The sequence below is a fragment of the Athalia rosae genome, chromosome 7 (assembly GCF_917208135.1).
Source record: "Athalia rosae chromosome 7, iyAthRosa1.1, whole genome shotgun sequence".
In the NCBI taxonomy this organism is placed as follows: Eukaryota; Metazoa; Arthropoda; class Insecta; order Hymenoptera; family Athaliidae; genus Athalia; species Athalia rosae.
This window is the reverse complement of record NC_064032.1, coordinates 13,049,495-13,072,283: the sequence shown is the minus strand read 5'-3', so window position 1 is coordinate 13,072,283 and position 22,789 is coordinate 13,049,495. Positions and strand designations below refer to the sequence as shown.

General features: G+C 35.8%; 3 protein-coding genes across 11 annotated transcripts; 1 reads left to right on the top strand and 2 right to left on the bottom strand.

Moving 5' to 3' along the window:
* Positions 1 to 222: 222 nt before the first annotated feature.
* LOC105687937 (titin homolog) lies at positions 223 to 19,371 on the top strand. 8 transcript variants are annotated; one of them, XM_048658833.1, is made up of 43 exons: positions 223 to 795; positions 1,092 to 1,277; positions 1,677 to 1,873; positions 2,110 to 2,125; positions 2,811 to 2,893; positions 2,984 to 3,167; positions 3,560 to 3,769; positions 3,842 to 4,024; positions 4,778 to 4,831; positions 5,369 to 5,410; positions 5,500 to 5,622; positions 6,587 to 6,712; positions 6,773 to 6,820; positions 6,891 to 7,028; positions 7,105 to 7,200; positions 7,274 to 7,405; positions 7,506 to 7,616; positions 7,684 to 7,779; positions 7,894 to 8,028; positions 8,155 to 8,229; positions 8,320 to 8,406; positions 8,505 to 8,597; positions 8,709 to 8,867; positions 8,964 to 9,059; positions 9,134 to 9,190; positions 9,265 to 9,342; positions 9,419 to 9,565; positions 9,653 to 9,748; positions 12,230 to 12,277; positions 12,354 to 12,451; positions 12,564 to 13,047; positions 13,187 to 13,315; positions 14,749 to 14,994; positions 15,065 to 15,145; positions 15,229 to 15,366; positions 15,463 to 15,651; positions 15,732 to 15,869; positions 15,991 to 16,092; positions 16,233 to 16,379; positions 16,462 to 16,709; positions 16,797 to 16,998; positions 17,078 to 18,872; positions 19,032 to 19,371. In XM_048658833.1, exons 1-42 carry the CDS (start codon positions 628 to 630, stop codon positions 17,279 to 17,281), a joined length of 5,670 nt encoding a protein of 1,889 aa, XP_048514790.1. In that variant the 5' UTR covers positions 223 to 627; the 3' UTR covers positions 17,282 to 18,872; positions 19,032 to 19,371. The 8 variants fall into 8 exon arrangements, with proteins under 8 accessions (XP_048514790.1, XP_048514789.1, XP_048514794.1 ...); XM_048658832.1 differs by having other exon boundaries at positions 9,253 to 9,342; XM_048658834.1 differs by having other exon boundaries at positions 780 to 913; positions 9,253 to 9,342.
* On the bottom strand, positions 17,577 to 18,552 carry LOC125501906. The gene is made up of 4 exons (XM_048659038.1): positions 18,180 to 18,552; positions 18,028 to 18,115; positions 17,825 to 17,969; positions 17,577 to 17,753 (listed from the first exon to the last, which is right to left on the bottom strand). The coding sequence occupies exons 1-4, from the start codon at positions 18,550 to 18,552 to the stop codon at positions 17,577 to 17,579; spliced, it is 783 nt and encodes a 260-aa protein (XP_048514995.1).
* LOC105688118 (conserved oligomeric Golgi complex subunit 4) lies at positions 19,282 to 22,748 on the bottom strand. Of its 2 annotated transcripts, none has more exons than XM_012404178.4 (10): positions 22,610 to 22,748; positions 21,988 to 22,185; positions 21,534 to 21,908; positions 21,246 to 21,454; positions 20,978 to 21,173; positions 20,636 to 20,883; positions 20,336 to 20,558; positions 19,989 to 20,255; positions 19,725 to 19,910; positions 19,282 to 19,638 (listed from the first exon to the last, which is right to left on the bottom strand). In XM_012404178.4, exons 1-10 carry the CDS (start codon positions 22,703 to 22,705, stop codon positions 19,381 to 19,383), a joined length of 2,256 nt encoding a protein of 751 aa, XP_012259601.2. In that variant the 5' UTR covers positions 22,706 to 22,748; the 3' UTR covers positions 19,282 to 19,380. The 2 variants fall into 2 exon arrangements, with proteins under 2 accessions (XP_012259601.2, XP_048514797.1); XM_048658840.1 differs by lacking the exon at positions 22,610 to 22,748 and adding an exon at positions 22,431 to 22,531.
* Between the last annotated feature and the right edge of the window lie 41 nt (positions 22,749 to 22,789).

Here is a 22,789-nt window from a genome sequence, read left to right as displayed (position 1 = left end):
AACCTACCGCAATATCCGGCATTCTAGGATGCTAGGCAGATGGATGGAAAATATCCACCGCGATGATTGAAGCCTGATAAAAAACGACCCACGAAGCTGATATATCAGGGTTTTCTGTAAAATCCCATGCCCTAAGTCTATAGATACTATATATGAAGAAATATTGTTTCACAAAAGAGAACTGCCACTTCGAATTTCGAAAAAGGATTCTGCTGAGAATGACCGGGAAAACATTCAAATTTGAAAATTTCTGCCAAAAGTATTTCGATTGTTGCCTAGAATCGATTCCGTTGACTGAAGATTGTCGATTCAGTGTATGTTTAGTTGCATATTTTTCGGCGCCACACAGCGCTAAAAAAAATCAGCATCTTTCTAGCTGGACCAATTGTCACCTAGAAATACACATTACCAAAAATCTAATTGTCAGTCTCAAATCTGCCATAAAAATGTTGATACTAATAGATTGTGTGAAATATCTTGACACAAAGATGGCAATGTAGCGTGTTAATTTTTCAAAGTCTACGATGTTTTCATTGTAATTCGTTGCGGCTCGTATCGTAGTAACGTACTAACCTTACATTGAATGATTGATTTTAACTAAACAGAACTGAGGTATTTCCCAGTGTCATGGATAACTCCGGAGACCCTAAATCCAGGGGTTGTCAGGGGTTGGACGAAGAAACAGGTGACGTGTGTGGGGAAACTAGCTCATTAAGAATCCTCGATGAATTCAAAAAACTCTATGAAGAACGCATCAGGAAAATCAGCGAAGAAGCTGATGGAAATTCTGATCATGTAAGCAACAATGAAAATTGCTGTGGACCAATACTCCAACATGTTGTCAGTAGGATGCTCTCTTTCACTAATCTCATTCATCTTCTTTACCATCAACCCTGCTGGTGCCCAAACTTGGGCATGTTACCAATGGTTGTTCAATATCTGTTCAAATTTACAGTCAGACAGACCGATAGTCCCATCATCTAAATATAGAAGTTGATGGAAACTTCAGAGAATTCTTTTCTTCCTTCAGAGCATGCAGACTATTAAATTCTTAGCATGGGTTTGACCAAGTATTTGATTTAATATTTCAGACAAAGCTTAAGATTATGGAAGAATGGGTGAAAGATTTAGGTGAACAAAACGCTATGCTGGTGAGAACTGTAGAGGAACTTGAACGTGAAGCTGCCAATAGAGTTACGTTGTTACAGGAAAAACTCCAGCAGTCTGCTGCTACTGTTGCTAATATTACTCGACGAAGTATGGCTGGAGAAGATGGGGTAAGACACAACTTGTTTCTTCATGTGGTTAAAGTTTATAAAATGTTTCACCAAAATTGATATTAACTATTCATTATTCGTTATCAACTCAACATCGATTTCAAATCCAAAATGTCTGCATTGTTGAAAAATCACAAGCCTGTGAGTCTAGAATCACGTTTCAGCTCAACATATTTCAACCTGTCTTGTAACATCTATGTGACTAAAAACTAACAGAAATTTACTCTCATAGTAAAGGCCATAAGCTCTGTAAACCCTGAACGGAATGAACTTCAACTTGTGCGTCAAATTTTATTTTTTTATCCATATTTGATTTGAGCAGAATACCTTGAACTTTTCTGAGTTCAAATTGAAATTTCTTTCCTATACCAGTAATTTAAAATATCCTATATCATCCAGTCGATGACGGTTCTCGCGAATCGTGTTTCTCAACTGAAGAGAGACGAGGAAACTTTGCAACAAAAAATAGAATTTCTCCAAAGCGATATTAGAGGGTTACTGGAGCTTATTAGGCGCGCGACCAGAGAAAATTGTTGGAGCCTCGATGGGATAAGGTTCTTTGAAATCCAGCCTAGCGACATCCCCACTCCTCTAGAGTAAGTCTTATTTGTTCCCAGCCATCAATCAAATCTCGGTACTTACCATCAGCTCTATCTTATAATCACATCATTTCTCGTATTAAACAATATATTTCCGACTTCGTTTTGACTGATGAATAAACATGGAGCAGATTCTAAACCATTGTGAAATGGCAAGAGTCCATCCGTATTTATTGTCGCATCTATGTCTCTATAGATCACGCACGATGCAGTAATGTCTTTTTTTCTTACAGCTGCACCTGTGGACAGGTAAATTCATGCACAACACCTGATAAGAAAGTGAGACTTATCCTAGAGTTAGGACCAGGCCTTTCCAGGGGGTCCGAAGCTCCCGAAAATAGAAATTTCTGTGACTGCTCAACTGCTCACCCAACAGTCTGCTTTCCTTGCGATACAGATAACCTACCTCTCACTTTTCAATAATCTACATCTTCTTCCCATTCTACTCTCTGCTCATCACGGAATTATTATTGACAGTTTCAACCGGGTCGAAGTTTTTATTAGTAGGCAACTGATCTACGTTTACATTTGTTTTATACAACTCTATTTTTTGGATGCAAGAATCGAATTTCTTTGTTCGAATTGCAGTTTTTTTTTTTATAGCTGATTTTTGCAACTGATTTTTACGATCTTCTCTCTTAGTAATTGTGTCGTATTGCGAATTACGTAAAATGATACTCTACTACAAACGGCGGTTATACTTTGTAGAGTTTTTTTTGAAACTGATAGAATAAAGTACTGTGAAAATGTGATCACGCCGACTTCCAATTAATTTTCCACAAAGAAATAGATTTTTCAAACTTTGGGTCTTCAGTTGCTGAATTCACATTATTTCTAGACAAAAATATCACTCTAGCTTGAGCCAAGTCACAATGTTGGATCTACCAAAACTTATCGGACAAATAAAAATAATATAAACTTACCTTCGAATTAGGAGAAAGAAGACACTGCAGAGTATGTAGCCAGTCTCAAGGAACAAGTAGATCAATTGAAGGAAAGTGAGAAACGTGCGATAACGTAAGTTCCCTAAAACCCTTAACTCTATGTCAATTCCAAGTCCTAACTTTCTTGAGATAATCGATTTTTTTATTGTATTAAATCGTGCAGGTATCAAGCAGCGTTAGAAGAAAAGTTGGCTGAACAGAGTAAACAAGTAGTGTTGAAAGAAGAGACAATCAGGAAATACGTCTCTAAACTTCAGTCCCTCAGAGATAATCTGAAGAATCACTCTAAGCTGGCTAATCAAATTGTTATCGAATCATCTTCACCCAGCGCTGATCTTGACTCTGATGTAAGTTTTTGAACCCACTAATTTGATTTTCATTCATTGTTTCATCTGCACGTGATCTGAAAACTAAAGATAAAGTTGGCATAGATTGAAAAAATTAAATCTGCTTCTAAAGTTTGTAAAGTCTGGTTTTTGAATATTTACTAACTATTTTCTTAATCACTAACACCTTTTTATCTATACAATTCTTACGCTAAACTTGTGAAGTATGTTTCATAGTCTACAGTTTTACATAAAGCCATTGCACTCTAGCCCCAATAGCTAGATGTGCATGGAGTTTTTTTTATTATTGCCAGTAATTGCGAAGTATTGCCTCGGATTTTTCCTGCCGATAGCACAGCCGGTCTCGCGTTATTTTTACTTGAACTATTTTCAAGATCTCTCTTACTGTTCAGATTGTCACAATGGCTGACATTATGGAAAATGCCTTAAACACAAATGAGCTAGAAATAGAAAAGTTGCGAGAGGAGTTGCGAGAGAGTGAAACAAAATTTGAGAAGCTTATGCACGAAAAGAGTCTCGAAATGGACAATTTGAGATCTCAACTTGATCAAAAGTGCATGGAACTCCAACAGACTGAATGTCGAATGGCTTGCTTGCAAAAAGTTTGTTATTCATATTCTCCAAAATATCATTTATCAAAGCTTCCGCAATTCAAAAATGATTCCTTTGATTAGGAATCCTTGGAAACTCGCGACGCATTAACGGTAGAAGTAGCTGAAAAGCACGATCTCGTTCTTACATTACGAAAAGAACTCGCCATGCTTGAAGAACAATGCCGTCAATCGGATATGCAAACCCACTTCAAGGACGATATCATCAAGGAAATGAGGCGAGAATTAAAACATGCCAAGTCTAAGGTAATAGACGTTATCTTTCTCTAGCTTAAGGAAACGCATATAACACATCCACTGAATACTATCATTCTCATTTGTAGCCTATTTCTTTCATCCGGGCTCCTGTCTCCTGCCCACAAGAATCCATAAACCAGATTAAACCTTACAACAACGATAATCCCTACTGGGAATTTTACCAAAAATTCACCCCACCTGCAATCTTGCATGCTTCTCCCCACTGTATAAGCAGCATGTCATCTCTGCACCGACATTCCTATCCTAGATATAATATCGATGATAAAAATATAATAGAGAAATCGAATTATCCTAAACATGAGACACGCAGCGAAGTCCAAGTTAGCAGGAACAGATCGATACGTGAGGTCGATCGGAAAATTGTGAAATCTACACGAAAATTATCACCACCTTGCAAAGATCCTACTGCAAGAATCGATCGATTCACAGAAGCTGAATCCAGCTATCTTTCAGACATAGAACAAGTCTCTGCAAATGTGAAAATATGTGACTGAAAATGTACATTGTTCGTAACTTAAGTAGTAAATACCTTTAAGCTTTTATGGTATAATAAAATTTTTTCAATGCTGTGGTTTTTTTTCGTTTAAATCACTCTCAAGATTTAACAATTGACTTTGTTTGCCTTGAGGTGGATGTATTGAAATATCAGAGTCTCAATTTGCTAGTTATAGGTATTTGATCTGTAAGACTCGTCGAACTGGGGGTTTAAAACATGAGATAACTCATTGACTGTGTTTTCAGGAGACGTGTCCATCATCGCGAAGGGTACGGATAAAAACAGATACTTCTATGGAGGTAAGAATATCCCATTACAAAAGCATGAATATAGTTCTTTAGAGAAAAATGTTTGAATCTTGCATTTTTAACCACATATTCACCATAGAGATGCTCTTCTTGCTCGGAAAATACGTGTTCATCTTCCAAGGTATGGTATCCGCTAAGTAAATGCTTATTTCTATCAATGGTTGATGTCGCAATTAATTTAGTCTGACGAGACATCTATCAGAGACCGACTGCATGAAACTCGGAATCGATTGAAAATAGTAAGAAATACATTAATGCAAAGAACCGACGATATTAACGAACTTAAAAAGGAATTGAATCGCCAAAAGCACAAGTCAACAGAATTATGTAAAGAATTAGAGAAGCTCAGAGGACATAGATCAGCCAGAAATCAGGTGAGCCAGGGTTCCCATTACCATTCAAAGGAAGCAGCTTCAAGGAAGGTGTGGTTTGGTAGAAAAAAAATTGTTTTAGCACAGAGCTGTTATTTTCAGTATCTTTTTTCATATTAAATCATTAAAGATTATACAGTTGTTTTCTTTGTTACAGGAAGATGATGCTATAGATGGAAACGCTCCGACCCACCATCAGGTATTGAAGATTTTATTAATAAATTAATATTCTATTATACTGATATAGGTGCAACATTCTCATATAATAAATGTTTCTCAATACTTCAGGGAGAAATCTTGGTTTATTTGTCCAATGCCAAAGTATTGATGGAAAAGGAAAAAGAAGCGCTTTCGAGTTTAAAAGTAGAGCTGCAAAAAATGCTCGAAGACATCGCGCTCAAAGAAACTGAGGTTTGTTCAAATTCTCAGCGTACTCAAGCATCATTTAACGAGTGGTTAGGAGGAAAAAGTTCTTTGCAACATGATGTTAAAATATATTTGTCGCCCATTAAATTAATTTGAATTCAAATGCATCTCATTTTCTAAAAAGCCACAGTAGAACTTTTATCATCAATTCCGTGGTTCTAGGACTTCGAGCGAGAGCACAGCATAGCAAATATTCAGAAAAAATTAATGGATATAGAAAAAATGCTTTTCAATTATAAGACTGAACTTATCGACCATGTGAGTTTTAATGTTCCGTTGTCAACACTACGTAAAAATTGAATAAGAAATCCGGATTCTGGCTAGAATGGGTTGTTTGAAAAGTCGACTGCAGCCTCTAATATTTTAAATCACCTTTACAGACCAAATCTGTGGAACGAATGAAAAAGAATAGCGATGCAGTTGAAGCTAAACTTTCATATCTACATGATTTGCTGCAGACTGCTTCATGTGCAGTATGTACTCCTTTGTATAATTGGTCAAACTGTGAATTTTCTTCAGAATGGGAAGCCGCGCCCGAGTTGTAACAGGCAGCACCTGATTTTTGGAAATATTCTGCAAATGAATGTTTTCCTTTCAAGTAGTTATTTTGAGTATTATATTGCACTCAGTGTTCTCCTTACAGAATTTGAACACCGAAGTTACACTGCAGAATATGAAATCCCTACTTGCTGATTTGCGTTGCCACAAATTGTGCAAAGTAAAATAATTTTATTGCTAAATTGAAAATTAGAATATCAGTTTGACTTTAATTTTCCATTTCATTCAGGAAACGTGTTCCGGGAGTACTAATACTTTAATGACCAATTTGGAGACTATACTGAATCATTTGTCAAACATTCTAGAGATCACCAAAAAATGTGTTAGTTTTTCAAAACAAAAAATTCAAGTTAGGACGCAATTCAATTTTTCGTTCGTTTTCATTTTCCAGGCATGTATCGACGATGGAGATAAAATTCAAATGAAGAATTTGAAAAAGCGTGTAGCAAACAGCATTGAGAATATTTCAAAAATCTACAAAGATAAAGAAAAATCGATCGGTTTGGTGAAAGCAATCGTTAGTATTTATATCCTAAAAAACTATGAGCATTTTCTACTGCATGAATTCTTGTTTCAGGCAAAAAAATGTAAAGATGACTACCCACCTCCGGAACAGCCCTCAATGGTAAGGATTCATGAAACATTCTCTGAGGTTGTAAAAATACAAGTAATACGATTTCCACTGTTTTAACCAGGTAAACCATGAAGCTATTCAACATTTCCGCATGATGGAAGAATTCCGAATATGTACAGTAGAAGCACAGGCAGCAACAGAAGACATCCGCGAGGAGATGGCTACAGTTACCTGTAATCTGAATTCACGACATGAAAAGGTTTGCCAAGATATACAGAAGAGAAGGAGAAAACGCTCTCCCAACAATAGAATTTTAATATCACAATCTATTTTAGTTTGCAGAGCTCACAAAGCTAGTGCAACAAATCCAAGAACATCTTACAAAAACCCGGGAAAATTTGTCCCATACCATAAACCAATTGAAAATCCAAGTAAGCATTCATTAACTCATTCCCTAATATATAAATAATAATCATTCTTTTCAACTTTTCTTCATTTTTACAGGAACAAGAGAAACTGAGGCATAGTGAAAGAATAACAAATGGTGCCATGAAGCTCAAGGATTTGAAAAACGAAATGAATCAGATGAAAAGTGATATATCACGATGCATTAGCACTAGCACTGATAATATGCAAGTAAGTATCGCACAGTTTTTGTGTATGTGATGATTTTTTCCTAACTGTTTCGACGAGATCTGAATAATGTCACATCATTACCGACTTTATCTTTCCAAAGGAGTGCAGTTCAATTGGTTTTGTAAAGATACACACTTGCGATGATCTATTAAACATAGTTAACGATGAGATCCAACAAATTATAACGAATGTACAGATCTACCAAACTGGGGTAATGTATTTAAATGACCCACGGATCATGTTCTAATACTAAATTAATGAGTTTTCTGAAATTCAAGGCCTGCAATGCTGTACCCGTATTATTAGAAGTCAAAGGACAACTAAATCAATTGGAAGATTGCTTGAGGAATCTACAAAAAAAAGCAGATGAAGTGGTAATTACAAATTTCACCGTTAAAGCTGGGCTACTGTTTAAAAAATAGTCTCTATTCAAAGACTAGAATCACAGCTCTCATTGAATTGATTATTTTGTTGTTTCATTTCCGTAGTTGATAGATAACGAGATAGCTCAGAATGTGTATTTAGAGAGGAGTAAAAAACTTGACAGACTTGAGCTGGAGCTTGACAATACGCACACAAAAATGCAGGATTTACTTGAAAACTTCGCTTCTGTCATGGAACAAGTGAGTTCCGAATTATATTTTTTATCTCGTAATATTTTTTTTCATATGGTTTCAGTTGCTTTCTGCTGTTTACTTGTAAAGAGTATTTCTACTTAAACTTCTAGAAATTCCTCAAATGAATTTCAGGTGTCTTCCGGAAATCCTTGTGCGTTATCTGATCAAAGTGACTCGAATTACTGTAGTCAAGCTACTCCAAACAAAGTAGGTATCGCCGTTGCTGTGTACAGAGTGACTGTACATTTCAAATTCATAGACACAGATTTTGTAATGTAACTTTCTTTTATTATATAGAGCAAGGAAGAGGATTTAATCAAAATAAAAGACGAACTGCGTAAAATGAAGAAAGAGTGTGATGATTTAAGAATACAATCATTATCGGTAAAGAAAACTCAGTGGTACTATTTGCAAAACGCACAAAAATAGATACAAAAATTTGATTTCAACAAATTAATATCTTAATTAAATATTTATTTCAGGAAATGTGCCAAGCGCAAAAGCAGGAGAAGATTAATGAATGGAAAAGCCGTGTGGCTGATTTACAAAATCAAATTAGAGAGCTACAGAATGAGGTAAATCCATTCATCTCAATTAAATTTCTCCACACCCTTATTTCCAACTTTATCATTGAAACTAGTCGGTTTCTGTTATGTAATCAAAACAAAGGGTTGCTTTTATTCCAGGCCAAATGTGAAACAGCTTCAAATGAGTATCTCAGAAAGAAAATAGAGTCAATGGAGCAGGAACTTTGTTCTGTAGAAGCAAAAGCTCAAGCACAAAGACGATGTCTTACTTCAGATAGTGCAGAGTTGAAAAGCAGAATTTTCGAATTGGAATGTACTGTAAGTAATAAACACTATTCCATTGATTCTTTTTTATTATTGCAGTTCCCAGATTGTCAGGTTTCTTTTTTTATAACCCTCGTTTACCTATTTCAGGCAAAAAGACACAAAGAAAACGAAGATCTCCTTCGCAGAGATCTTGACTGTAGTGAAATCGAGCTCAAAAAATCAAAAGATCTCTTAAGTTCCTATGTAAGTGAATCAGCAACTGCAGTAATGAATCTGGTTTTCAAGACACTTGAATGTAATCTTTCGATTCTTTACAGAGTCAGTACAAGTCCGATGGAGTAAACTCCGTCTATAGTCAAGATTTCAAGTACGAGGTAATTGCTCAATGATCATTATCTTCTGGTTGCTATTTATAGTTTCATGTTTTATATCTCAGAACATACCCCAGTCTTTCAAGGTCTTGCAAGAGACGATGCTGTCGGCCAGATGTGGCCTGGAAGAAATCGGAAATGAGCTCAAAAAATTGGTAGGCAGCGATCGCCGTTTCACCTATTTAAATTTTAGATGCTCTCATTAGAACTGAATATTTTCATTAATCACAGGTTGGCGAAGGATCTTCCCACTCAATTCTATCGTCTGATTCTTTCACAACGGCAATGGATATGCTTAGAAAGTACGGCGAAACTACCGAACATTGTTCCACCGAAGTTGAAAAACTCAGAAATGCCTTGTGCTCAAAGGACAAATTGGTAAATGGCAATTATTATGAATCAATTTGAAACATATGCAGGACATATTGTGCGATACTTTAACTGGAAATTCGATCTTTTTTTCAGCTCGAAAATAAAGAAGAAATAATCAAAATACAGAAAGACTCTATAAAGATGACTCAGGCGGAGTTGAAGGACTTACATCAGAAACTGCAGGAAAAGGTATGATGTTAATGATATCTATGGTATGATGATTATCATGTGGGATTTTGCACGTTGCATATTCTTTCCAAACATAGTTCGTGAAATCGTTGACTTGAAGTAAGAGTCACGATCCGCTTTAAGTTTCACAGATAATGAAACAACAAAAACTGAAAACCTGAGATAAATATTTACCTATGTTTGTTTCTCCATTTTTTTACCTAATTATCTATGTATAAACGTTGTCTTTGCTTGTGCTTCCAAGGATCAACTCAAAGAAAAGTTATTTGAAGATTTTCAAGTCATGCAGTCAGAGGTAAGTTCTTTCACATCGTCAATATAATTTTTAATATCGTGGCGCAAACTGTCTTCATGAATTTTTTATCGCAGGTCCAACTGCAATTGAAATCTATCATAAATCTGGAAAAAGAGAAAGCTTATTTAGAAAAAGAGGTTTGTATCTTAATAAACGGACGGGTTTAGATTTTTTTTTTCACTTTTCTATGAGAATACACTTTCGAGTTTTTATTTATTATAGAACGAACTCCAAATACAAACAATTGGGAATTTGCAAGAAGCTGTAGTGGAAGCTAAAAGACGATTAGATCAAATGGGAAATAGGGCAGCCAGCGAAGTGAGTGGGATCAGGAACTCTACTTCATCAACTGTTTTCAACCATGGGAATGTGCACGATGTTTGATGCAGGATAATTGCATTCAACAATTATAATTTAGGCTTAAGTATTGTGTTTTCAACTAACAATACTAATTGTACAAAACTACGCTGTTATATATTTTCGTTGTAAATAGGAACTATAGCTGATAGTACCACGCAGACAATTTAACAAATGGAAGTACACATATTGTTTGATGTTGCACAGTCACAATATCATCGAAATCAATAGCGGAATAATTTCATCTTGCACCCTTGTTATCGTTGGTTTCAAGGAATCTGATTAGAATTTCTATTCATCCTAAAAATAATCCATAGTCTAATGGGTGGCGTATCGACTTATGGATGATGATTATTAGATTATCATGAGCGTAAACGGTCGCCAAGCTATTATAGTGACTCGCAATTCCAACGTGATTTTCGGTAGATCTACATTGAGCTATTTTTAGCTGATACTTATCCATGCACTTTTTGTGGTACCTGAGATTGATCAGATCGAAAATTTTGAATTTGGCCGATTATACGCTGTGCTATAGGCACAGTGTATGGATATATTTACATATATAATGATCAAACTAATCGTACGAGGAATTTCAAAGAATAATCCTAACAGATTTTGTTGTACAGATCATGTGATAGAGAAATGTTGCTTTTGTAGGAGTAGTTTTATAGGATTTAAACTTCATTTTAACTGTATAGAGAATCATAGATCTATCCAAAGCAGATTTATGGAATCATTGTTATTTTGGTACATCGAAGGAAAAATAAGACAAGAGAAAAAAATTATTTTGAACCTATTATGATATATTGATCAGATTTATAGACAAACGTTAAAATGATAAAAATTTCAATCCATTAAACAGATATATTATCAGTATAACATCGAGAAGAATTCATTTTTACAACCCATTCTTCCCAAAAAATTCAAATTATGAATCGCATCTAACTTATTTGTTTCTTTTGTCAGGTGTGTGTTGCGTCGATTCAAAGTGAATAGATCCTAAAATTATCCGTTGCCATTCTGATTGCATATTGAGCATATTATTTTGGTATTTACATTCCATAGGAACGGATTTGCATGAATAATCCTGGAGTCCCTCGCATTTTGCCTCCGTTTAAGTGGATGCATATAGCGCGTTTGTGCATGCGTAAAATATGCACAGCTTTTGATTACGTTCGTTCCCTTAAATATTACGGAATAATGGACGATTTTTAAGCCGGATTTTAAAATTGACGGGCATTCCCAAGTTGGATTTGTGCTGTTTCTTTCAATATCAAAAATATTATTTGCAGTATGTATCTGGAGAAATTTGTGTTAATTACAGCTTAACGACAAAGACGAAGCGATTCAATTATTGACTCTATATTTAAATGAAACTCAATATCAGTACAGTCAATGCTTTGAGGAGGTAAGACATATAAAAATGATTTTATGTTAAATAAAATGCAAAGAACTTTGTTGACACTCAATTATATGTGATTTATTTATGAGGCTGCCAAGCAAGACACAGTCTTGGAAATTCAACGGGAAGCAGTTGAGCAACTCAGACAAAAGATAAAACGTATGGACAATTCTCCAATTATCGATAATTTACACTCCTCATATTTTGCTGTGTTGAGTGCGATACAGGTAATGTATTAAATCTCTGTCAAGCTTCATAATTGTACTGTTCATTAAAAGTTGTATATTAAATAGAATAAACTATCTCATAAACGAAAAGTGATGATTAATTGAGAGAAATTCTTTTTAGAGGATCTTTCCTCAACAGATTTTACTATATAAAAATATTTGGAATTTTCATTTGAAGATATATTTTTTCAATATTTTAGGAGCAGTTGCAAGAACGCTGCAAAGATTTTGAAGACATGAAAGGGAAGGTAATTGCGGGGAATTTTGAAGGCTGCACTTGAACTGAAAACCTCAAACATTTTTGCATTATAAATTTGGTTGCAGATGGAAGCTTTGGTGAAGACTAAGAATTGCTGGGAAGAAAAGTACAAGAATATGAAACGATTGTGGCAGGAAGTAGACGACGAGCTACGAGAACTTAGGTAACACAGATATTCTTAGTAGAACGGAAATAGATTTTTCAAAGAAATTCGGAGCTGTGTAACTGCACATTAATTTGAATAATTTGAAGATTTAAATAATTGTGTATTCCAGATCAATCTTACTGGAGAAAGAAAATGATATAAAATGTTGCCAAACGGAAATCAGTAAATGCAAGGCAGATATGGAGAGCAAAGAATGTGCGACTCAGGCTTTGATTTGCCAACTCACCACAAAAGATGCTAGTATAAAAGCTATGCAAGGGATGCATTGTGTGAAAATCAAAGATTACGAGGACATGCTGAAGAAGTCAGAAAACATCGAGAGGCAATTGCGAAATAAGATCTATGTATTAACGGAGAGAGATAAGGACATGAAGAAACAGTTACAGAAATATAAAATGGATTTGGATATATTTGAAAAGGAATTACAATCTGAGAGAAAAACTAACGCTGATATCGTACAGTTACAAAACGAGAATGAACTTTTGAAAAAAGAATTAGGAGACCATACAAAGGAAACCGAAAATGTCATAAACGAACTGCAAATTTTGAAAGATAATGAAGCGCGTTTGATCAACGAGTTGGAAGAGAAACAGGTAATTTTTAAATATGTACAAGAGGGATTAGATACTATAGTGTAGAAAGTTTGTCGTAGTTTAATATTTGTTCTGGGTAAAAAAATTTTCCATAAGTAACTCACAAACAAATTACTCATAAAAACATATTATTCGTTAGAACGTCAAATCTATTGTGGTAAAAGACGAACTCCAGAAGTGTAACTGTGACTTAGTCAAATTAACCACAGAAGCTAAAGTTAAAGAGGAAGAACTTAAAATATTGAAGGAATTCAAGAAAGAATTAGAGGTATTTTGTCATATAGTTGTGATTATCGTTATGAGATAATAGTCTTGAACTTATTCCGAAAAAAAATCATATTTTCCAAAGGCTACGATGCTGGTGGATGTCGATTAAATTAAAATAGGAATGAATCCCATTGAGATACCCTTGATTTTGGACTTTTTGGAGCGAAAAATCAGCGACAACTCGATCAATTTTATAGATGGATCAATTCTGCTTTCAGATTCCGATTTCTGAGATCAAAATACATAACAATAGCATAAAAAACCTAATAAACGAAAATGTTGATTTTTCACCCCAAAATCGAAAAAAATCCAAGGGGTACCCCTTTGGATTTTTTCAAATTTTGGGCTAAAAATGAAGTATTTTCAAAATCAACTGTAGGAGACTTTTCTTACGTATTTTGACCCCAGGAACACGAATCCGTTGGCTAAATCGAGCTACGAATTTTTCCAATCGAGAAATCTCCATTTTTCTGCTCCAACAAGTGGAAAATTCGCGATAACTCGTTCAATTTTATAGATGGATCAATTCTGCTTTCAGATTCCGATTTCTGAGATCAAAATACATAACAATAGCATAAAAAACCTAATAAACGAAAATGTTGATTTTTCACCCCAAAATCGAAAAAAATCCAAGGGGTACCCTTTTGGATTTTTTCAAATTTTGGGCTAAAAATGAAGTATTTTCAAAATCAACTGTAGGAGACTTTTCTTACGTATTTTGACCCCAGGAACACGAATCCGTTGGCTAAATCGAGCTACGAATTTTTCCAATCGAGAAATCTCCATTTTTCTGCTCCAACAAGTGGAAAATTCGCGATAACTCGTTCAATTTTATAGATGGATCAATTCTGCTTTCAGATTCCGATTTCTGAGATCAAAATACATAACAATAGCATAAAAAACCTAATAAACGAAAATGTTGATTTTTCACCCCAAAATCGAAAAAAATCCAAGGCTTGGCGTTTTTTTGGCTGGCAATTTTTAATTGAATCAAAGAAGCACAAATCATAGCTTTTGGAAAAATCGACTTTTCTCGTTAATAAGTGGTCTGAGCATGGCTTCTTAGGCCCTCAAGACGTCAAAAAAGTTTCATCAAGTTCAAAAAAACATTTTGGAAACAGTAACCCGTTCAACTTGGAATGCCCCATATGTATATTGACTTATTAGAATTATCTTCTGTTGCTTTGAACAGAGAACTGAAGAATTACAATGCGTTAACGAATGTTTGAGAAAAGATTTTGAAGCTCTGAAAATTGAGAATGAAAATGCTGAAGCAAAACTCTTAAAATGTTCGGAAACAGTCGCTCATTTACATGACGATATTACTTTAAAGAACCAGGAAGTCAGTGAACGTCAATTTGATATACGAGCGACGTGTTAGACTATTTAAGTTTCGTAGAAGAGGAACTTTAAAAAAAATTCCTTTTATTCCAGATAAAAGATTTATGTGGTCAGCTAAAATGTTTTGAAGAGACGAGAATGGAGCATTCTCAGATGATAAAACACTTGGAGGAACAATTACAAATGAGTGAGGATAGAGCTGAGGAATGTTTCGGTGAATTAAATGTCTCCAAGGAAATGTTGGCTGTATTACGCGACAGGATTTGTTCGTTGAAGGGAATACTTCAAGAGAAATCAGGCGACATGGTAAAGTTACAAGCGGACCATCAAATTCTCAAGGTATGCATAATTCAAGGAATTTATAACAGTATTTGTAACCGGATTATGTCCTCACATTTCCCATTTTCAGAATGCTAACTCTATCTTGAAAGCAGAACAAGGTATATTTGAAAACAAGGCGAGGGAGGACATCAGTGACTTGAAAAAAAAGGTGCGATCCAGATCAAGAGTACAGATAAGCTTGCTAATACATTCAATACATACTAGCATTCAACGATTTGCTATGTATTTTAGTTGAAAGCAGTTCAACTCCAATTATCTGTTATGGAAGACAATTACCACAGAGTTACACAAGATTTCAATAAGAGCCAGGACCTCCTTGTAGAAGCTACGAAAAGAGAAGTTGAATTACAACGCGCTATAACGTCCGTGGTAATTCATCTCTTAGCGTTTTGATTGTGTTAGCGTTTTGATTGTCCGGATTATCTTCGATATTCCAATGGAATTAACCGGATGGTAACTTTTCAGGAAAGCAATTTACTATCGAAGCTATCAGTCGCAGAAAGGGAAGCAAGTCGCCTGGGCGATATGGTTGACAAATTAAGCGAGGAATTGGAGGATACTCACAGTGAACTTTCCTCCAAAAATTCACAACTTTGTCAAGCGCAATGCCGTAATAAGTGCTACGCCAGCCAGTTGCAATCCATTCAACAAGAAGTACGTTGCAATGAAATCAGAAGAAAGCTAATTTGATTTTCTAATATTTTTTCACGACATTTTATATTTTTTTCTAATAGTGTCGGGAACATCAAGACACCATTGACAATCTCCGAATTACCATAAATAAATTGGAACTGGAGCACCACGAACTAGTGCGCTCCAAAGAATCTGAACGTGCAGATTTCAGATCGCAAATTGATAATCAGACTAGCTGTGTGAGTACTTCGTTTGAGGCAATTCTACTTCTGGTTATTGCGTAATCATTAATCATAAAATAGTGTTCAGCAACGGTGAATATCCTGTTGCATCCCAATAATTTTCATATTATGTAACCAGAACATGGGAGATGGCGCGAATAAAAGATTAAGTGCCGAGTTAGCGAAAATGCAGGCCGACTATAGAGTGAAAGCATGCAAAGAAACTGCAATGCAATGTGAGGTACAACAGCAACGCACTCTAGTTTTTCCCATTTTTCTACGATCGTAGAATCAAAATCTATGGGTTGGGAAAATCTCCAATAAATGGAAGGTGCTCTTGATTTCAAGTAAACTTGATTGCGCTTTCTATTTATGTTCCAGATCCAGTCTCTGAAAGACAAGTTACTAAAAGCAGAAGAGGTAAAATGTGGTCTGTCGTCCCAACTACAACAATGTTTGCAAGAAAATTGTGAACTTGCGTCCAAGAAGAGTATACTTGAACAAAATAATGGCAAATGTGTCTCAGAGGTAAAAATTTACTTTACAAAAAGGTCTAATTTTCATAATTTCCCGACGCTTATATTTATTTCACCTCTGGATGGGCCTGCAGCTTCAGGACATGCACCAATCCTTGTTGGAATTACGCCAGGAGTGTCAAACGAAGACGAAATCATTGGTCAGTATGTCAGCTGAATTGAGTCAGGTGGCAGTAAGTCGTTCAGAATTGTGTACCGAGTCACAATACGTGGTTCAGTGTATTCGTGCCTGGATGGAAAAGCAGAGGAATCTAGTGGAAACGGTTGCGTCCAAGCTCAACCTTAAACAACAACAAGTCATGCAGCTTGCGTTTGAGAAAAAGTGAGGGTCTTGAACTCTTAATTAACAAATCCTGCGATGTGGTGTCAATATGTGCTCCTTTCAAGCTGATCCCTTTACCACTTTTAGGGCTCTTCTTGCAACAATAAGAGAACTGAGACGAGCAAACTGCGCACTCACACAGAGAATAAAACGACTTCACAAACCATCTCTTTGCAACCGAGTGTCGAAAAGCTTGTACACCGGTTGCAGGACTTCTCCACCATTGATATCGAATTTGTCCAATAGTCGAACTGGGACACTAAGCTCTAGTTATTCCCGCATAGGAAAAGTTAGTGTGCACAAAGATTCAAGTTCAGATATTCCAACATTTCATTGGAGATATCATGACACTCATTATATCATTTCAGAAATCATCTCTTGGCCCAATTAGAAATGCACGTCGAACTGCGGTGTGTGGTCATTCATGGTGGTTTCCAAAAATGGAGCATCTGACCAAAGAATTGAGAAAGAATAACCAATGGTGGAATAAAAATGCAGTCGAAAGAGCAGGAAGTGACCCTGGCCTGGACGAAAGTAGAGACTGTGGATATCAATCCTCGACAAGTAAATGAAAAAAGAACTTGAGAAATTAAGTTGAGTTCCCGTCTACCATGGGTGATGGTATTTTTACTTTTGTACTTTATTTATACTAGATGTGATGTTTGAAGTGACGCAGCTGAGGAGCTAAAGTCAAATTTATGATATCCTTTTTTTACAAACTGTAACAAGCATATAATGGATCGTGTTTTTTATCATCGTATACAAATGTAATCAACTTTTGAGGAAATATATATCGACATAGATTTAGTTTTGCATTTCTTGGTATTCGATAGTTACATTTGTATCGATTTTCTCTCTTCTGGTTTCTTACTTTTCTTCATCTCCCCGTTGTGGAGTGTCTCTCTCCAAGGTCATTATCAATCGGTAATTGGGGAGACAAACAAATCGCAACAAAGGTAATTGACGCATATATACCTTAAAAAATAAATCTAGGGACTGTTTACATTCTGTCGGTGTAAATACTTCAATACTTTTTGGAGGGTCCTGAAATTTGGATTTCAAATGATTATAAAACAATTGAGAAACATTTTCTGGGATCAAATTTGTAAACCAACCAGAACAGAATGAAGGAGTAAACCTTCTTTAAAAAATTCGTATGTTTCTCGAGCTGTACGCCAGGATGTTGTCAAAAAATATCGATGTGTAAAATAGAACAGTCCAAGCAATGAAGAAATGCCCATTTCAGTAAAACCATTATCTCTATAATTGTATGAAATTGTTAACGTCTCATGATCACATGATTTCTCTTGAAAATTACCTGGAAAATCTGAAAACCTCCCACATTAATTGGAGAAAAATTTCCTTGTTCTGACCACGAAACAAAGTGTTATCCGGTAACTTATACCCTGAAATAAGAATGATTCGGTCACATTGTCTTGCAAGCATTTTTACAAGACTGCACAGATGTACCGATTAATGAAAGTATAGCATCTTTGCTGTCTTGGCACTGTTTCATATATGGCATATCTATTTGTTGGATAAATACCCAAGTACATATTTGAGGAACTAAAGGAATATCATATGGCAGATATGCTGGAATTGGTGGGCAAGACCATTTGCCACATAAATCATCATAATTTACTTCAATGTCGATATTGGGAACAGATGATATTTTTTTGGCAATATTTGGTCCACCGATTGAAAGTGTAGGCTCTGATAAAAAAAAATTTCTGTTATCTCCATAGAGCTGTCTCTTAGTTAACGAAATCTTGCTGGTATTTTTCGAAGTATTCGCAATCTCTTGCTCAACCGTTGCTTCTCCCTGATCTGCGCAATCAGACATCTTCTAATTACTATCATTCGGCTGTATAGCCACCACGTTTAATGAAGGCTAAAACCATGACTTTTCTGACCTGTTTCTCTTTTATCATCTGATAAAATAAAACAAATCACAGAGATTCAGTATATTTTGTTTCGGTACACTCATGGACAAAGGTCATGTGCCAATATGAAAATTGAAGATAATTCAATTGGTCACTTAAACTGTGACAAAGTATTTGGTATACAGTTCTCAAAAAATTTGCCACGCGTACAGTGGCTGCTTGTAACGTAACAGAAGAGGAGTGAAATTTGGAAAACCAGAAGAATATGGCGAAATACGCAGTACGTAAAACGCTTTCTGATCCTAGTCAGTACATACTAATACAATTTAAAAATTTTTATTCAATGCTGCCTGCATTTTTTAATTTTTACTTGGTTCTATTATTTTGTTTCCGACAAATGCTACATAGCCAACAACTAATAAAATGGTTCCATCCATAGATTATTGCTATTTTGGCGATGATGGGGTTCATTGCGCTTACTGAAGCTGATACTCACGATGATCCGTTTGAGGGATTAGGAAGATTTGTGTCTGGCGTGATAGAACACCAGAATGCAATGATGTCATCAGGCACCACGACTGCAGCGAGTAGTTTCTGTCTTTTGATATTGGCGATATGTGCCGCATTTCGCACGTAGTATGTGAGATATGGAGTTAGAATTATGTAAATTCTAAAAGTGCCAACGAAAATAATTTTCAATACGTTCTATTTTATTATAGAGTGACTTATAAATATAATATGAATTATTTTCTGTAAATAAATATAATCTTGGGTAACAATTATAAGTGTTACAGTTTCAATCTCTTTATGTCTTCAGGCCTCAGATCAGTCCTGAGAGACGCAATACGTCGGACCTCTGCAGGTGTTAATCGCCACGCAACAGCATCAGCCCCACAATAATCAGCTAGCTCCTCAACTTTCTCTACGCTAAGAACGGTGGCTATTTGAGTCAGCCTAGCAAATTTATCTCTTACAGACCACGATGTTGCTGCAGCTAAATAACCGGCTAGAGCCCTTATTTCTTTATCTAGTACGAGTCCTCCTGCCTAATGTGAAAGGCAAAAAAATTCATTTGGAGATTAATTTGTAACGAAACATTTTTTACAAAAGATCATAAACTGGAGATACATACCCTATTGAAACTGGACTTGAGGACGACTTTCTCCAAACGTGCTGTTACTTCTGCAGTGAGGATTCCGATGAGTGCATCATAATTAGAAGTTGTAAGCCCACCTTTGAAGGCTTGCAATAAGCCTTCGAGGTTCATCACCAATGTTTGTACAAATGGTTCTTCGGTTTCATATCCCAACAACTCGTCCTGGAGAAGATAAATTTTGATTCTTCAAGTTCAAAGGAAATATACGATTTTTACACTGGCATGATTCCGTATGTTTACCTCATTTATATGATGGTTCATTGACAGGAAAAAATCTACCCATGGTGTAACTCTAGGTTTGACAGCACTTGCACGAAGTTGCTCTAAGCCGTAATCGACAACTGCACGTAATGTAGAAGTAACTCCACGTAGCCCTGCTAAACAGCTATCAAGTTTACTTCTCTCCTTCACTTGCATGTTCGGAAATGCTGACTCAATTTCCTCGCCTAAACTTTTAGACAAAGTTTCGACGTACTCGATACTGACATCCGTGTTATTCAAATACGCCTATAAAGACATGAACTTCCAAAATTAGGCTCTTTGTGGACATAGCATATTAAACTCGAAATTTTAGATCAGGATATTACCAAAAACATAAGTCGTGCAAGCTCGGTATCCGAAGCCTGCAAACGACCGTGTTGTATGCTTGTTTGAAGGGCATTGTAGGCTTGCGCTAAGTCCAAGTATCCCGCGGGATAACCTTGCCGTAATCGACCTCTTAGTCGGCTTGCGAATTCCCCTTCCAAGATACCACATGCCATATTTACAACTGCACAGACACCGTCCACACTCCAGCTTGAGATCGCACGTCTGCAAAATCATATTTTATTCGTGAGAGCTCAGAGCAACCAGCTGGAGAAATGAAGTTGTGAGAATTATTCCATTACCTTATGCATTTGCGTACTATAAAAAAAACATCATCGAGCATGCTTGAAGTTTGCTGATCCTGATCTAACGTGTCCATCCCAACCGCTTTGTAGACACTTTCTTCTAGGAAATATCTTTCTAGTGCAAGATACGCGCCTAATAATTCTTGCATGCTTCGAGCTAACTCGCTTTTGCCAATGTAAGATTCGAATTCATTGACTTGATCTTTTCGCTGCACTTCGTCGGCGATCCCTACTTCTAAATCATTCTGTTAACATAAATCATGTTCCTGTTAGTAAGTGAGTGAAAAGACATTAAAAAAAAACTTTTCTTCGGGTAAAACCCGTCAGATTTGGACGCACCGTGATTCTCCTCCTTAAAAACCTGATATATAATTCAGCACGGGAATGCATTATAGTAATCTCCCCAAGAAGCAAGTCCAATTCCTTGGGATCAATTTTATCTGTACTCTGTTTTCGAAGTAGTTCATTTATTGTCTGGACTTTCTTGGCAACATTTCTATGTTTCATAAATTCTGTGATAATTTTCTTTATCTGCCTGTCAGAGATGAAAAAAGATCAATGCCATAGAGTTGAAAAGAATATAATGATTCGTAAACGTTTGTATTACCTATCGCATTCTTTTTGCAGAATGATAACTGTTGGCAATAGTTTACCAAGACCATAGAAAGTTTCTATAATTGGCTGATGGATCTCAACCACTCGGGCGATTCCTTCAAACAACAGGGTCATTGTATCTGCATAGATGACAGTTGCTCGTTTGTCAGAATTTTTGGCATCTAGTGCAACTTTCAAATTTTTCTGCGCAGTTTCTTGAAGCTACAATCGAAACGATTTCATATTAATCTAGAATACGAATCAAAAACGAACTTAAAAACGTGAACCTCTTAATTCTTACCTTAGTGCATAAGTAATGACAAAATTTTGTTAGGCCTTCGGTATGCATTCCCAATAATGGAAATATCTTGAAAAATCTCTCGACGGATGCTAAGTCTTCAGATTTTACCGCCTCATCAAATTTGTGAGTTATAACTGTTCTCAGCTGCTGAGCAGCCTGCTGCAGGGTGACTAATGAACTAGTAATACTTGTGTGATCTCCAGTCACGTCATTGGCGGTTCTTTCTAAGAGTTGTCTATCCATTGACAAATAACGGTGTACATGAGCAGCACCCTGCTCATAGTCTTCATTTTGTAACGCAGCCTCAACACCTTGACTACATAATTGCAGATCCAGAATATCATGTACACGATTCTGACACTCGGATACTCTACTCTATATAAATGAAATTGAGTCAATTAATTTAACAAAGTTGGAATAGACATTAGAATATAAATAAGAATGTACTTCGTACTCGTGCAAGATCGAGTCGCCTAACTTTTGCGCTGACGTTTTCTGCCAGCTTATTTGTGAAAGATATCATATCCCCCAACTTGTTTGCTTCAGAACGTATTATGGTAAGATTTGGAAGAACTTTACTTATGTTTTGCAACTTTGCCTCAACATGACAATATCTTGACAGTATCAGGTCCAGTTCATTGTTCACAGCAATCTAAAAATAAGCAATTCTGATTGTAGCAGCGTTCCATTCACTACTTGTATGCATTTGAATGCTTTCCTCTAAAATGTTTCTTTTTTTGTAGAGAATACCATAGTGAAGAAAAACAACCATGGAAAAGGTATTCTTTGATACAAAAATATAATCCATCAACTCTTTTATTTCCTAAAGCAAATCTCAATGAAAAATTATTTTTTGTTAAGAATATTTAAATCAGTTATTGTTGAAAGATACGATACATCTCTTTTTGTAGAGCATATCATGAAGAATTTTGAAAAATAACTTAAGCGGGTCATCTTGAGTCAGAACATGAAGAATTTCAAATAACAATACGTGTTGACGTGTAAGAATTGCAGCTTAAATTCTCATTATCATAAGCCTACGTAATCTACTATAAAAGGAGAAGTTTATACCACACCTCTGCGTCAGACAGTTTATCACATAATTGTTGCAAATTCTCTTCAGTTACTGGCTCTTCCATTTTCTCATTTAAATATTTTTCTCCAACTTCCATAGTTCTGACAGTAGTTAAATTTGAAGGTTAGCAGACGAGTCGTCGTCTGCTAGAATTTGTTCTACATTCAAATGTTAGAATTTA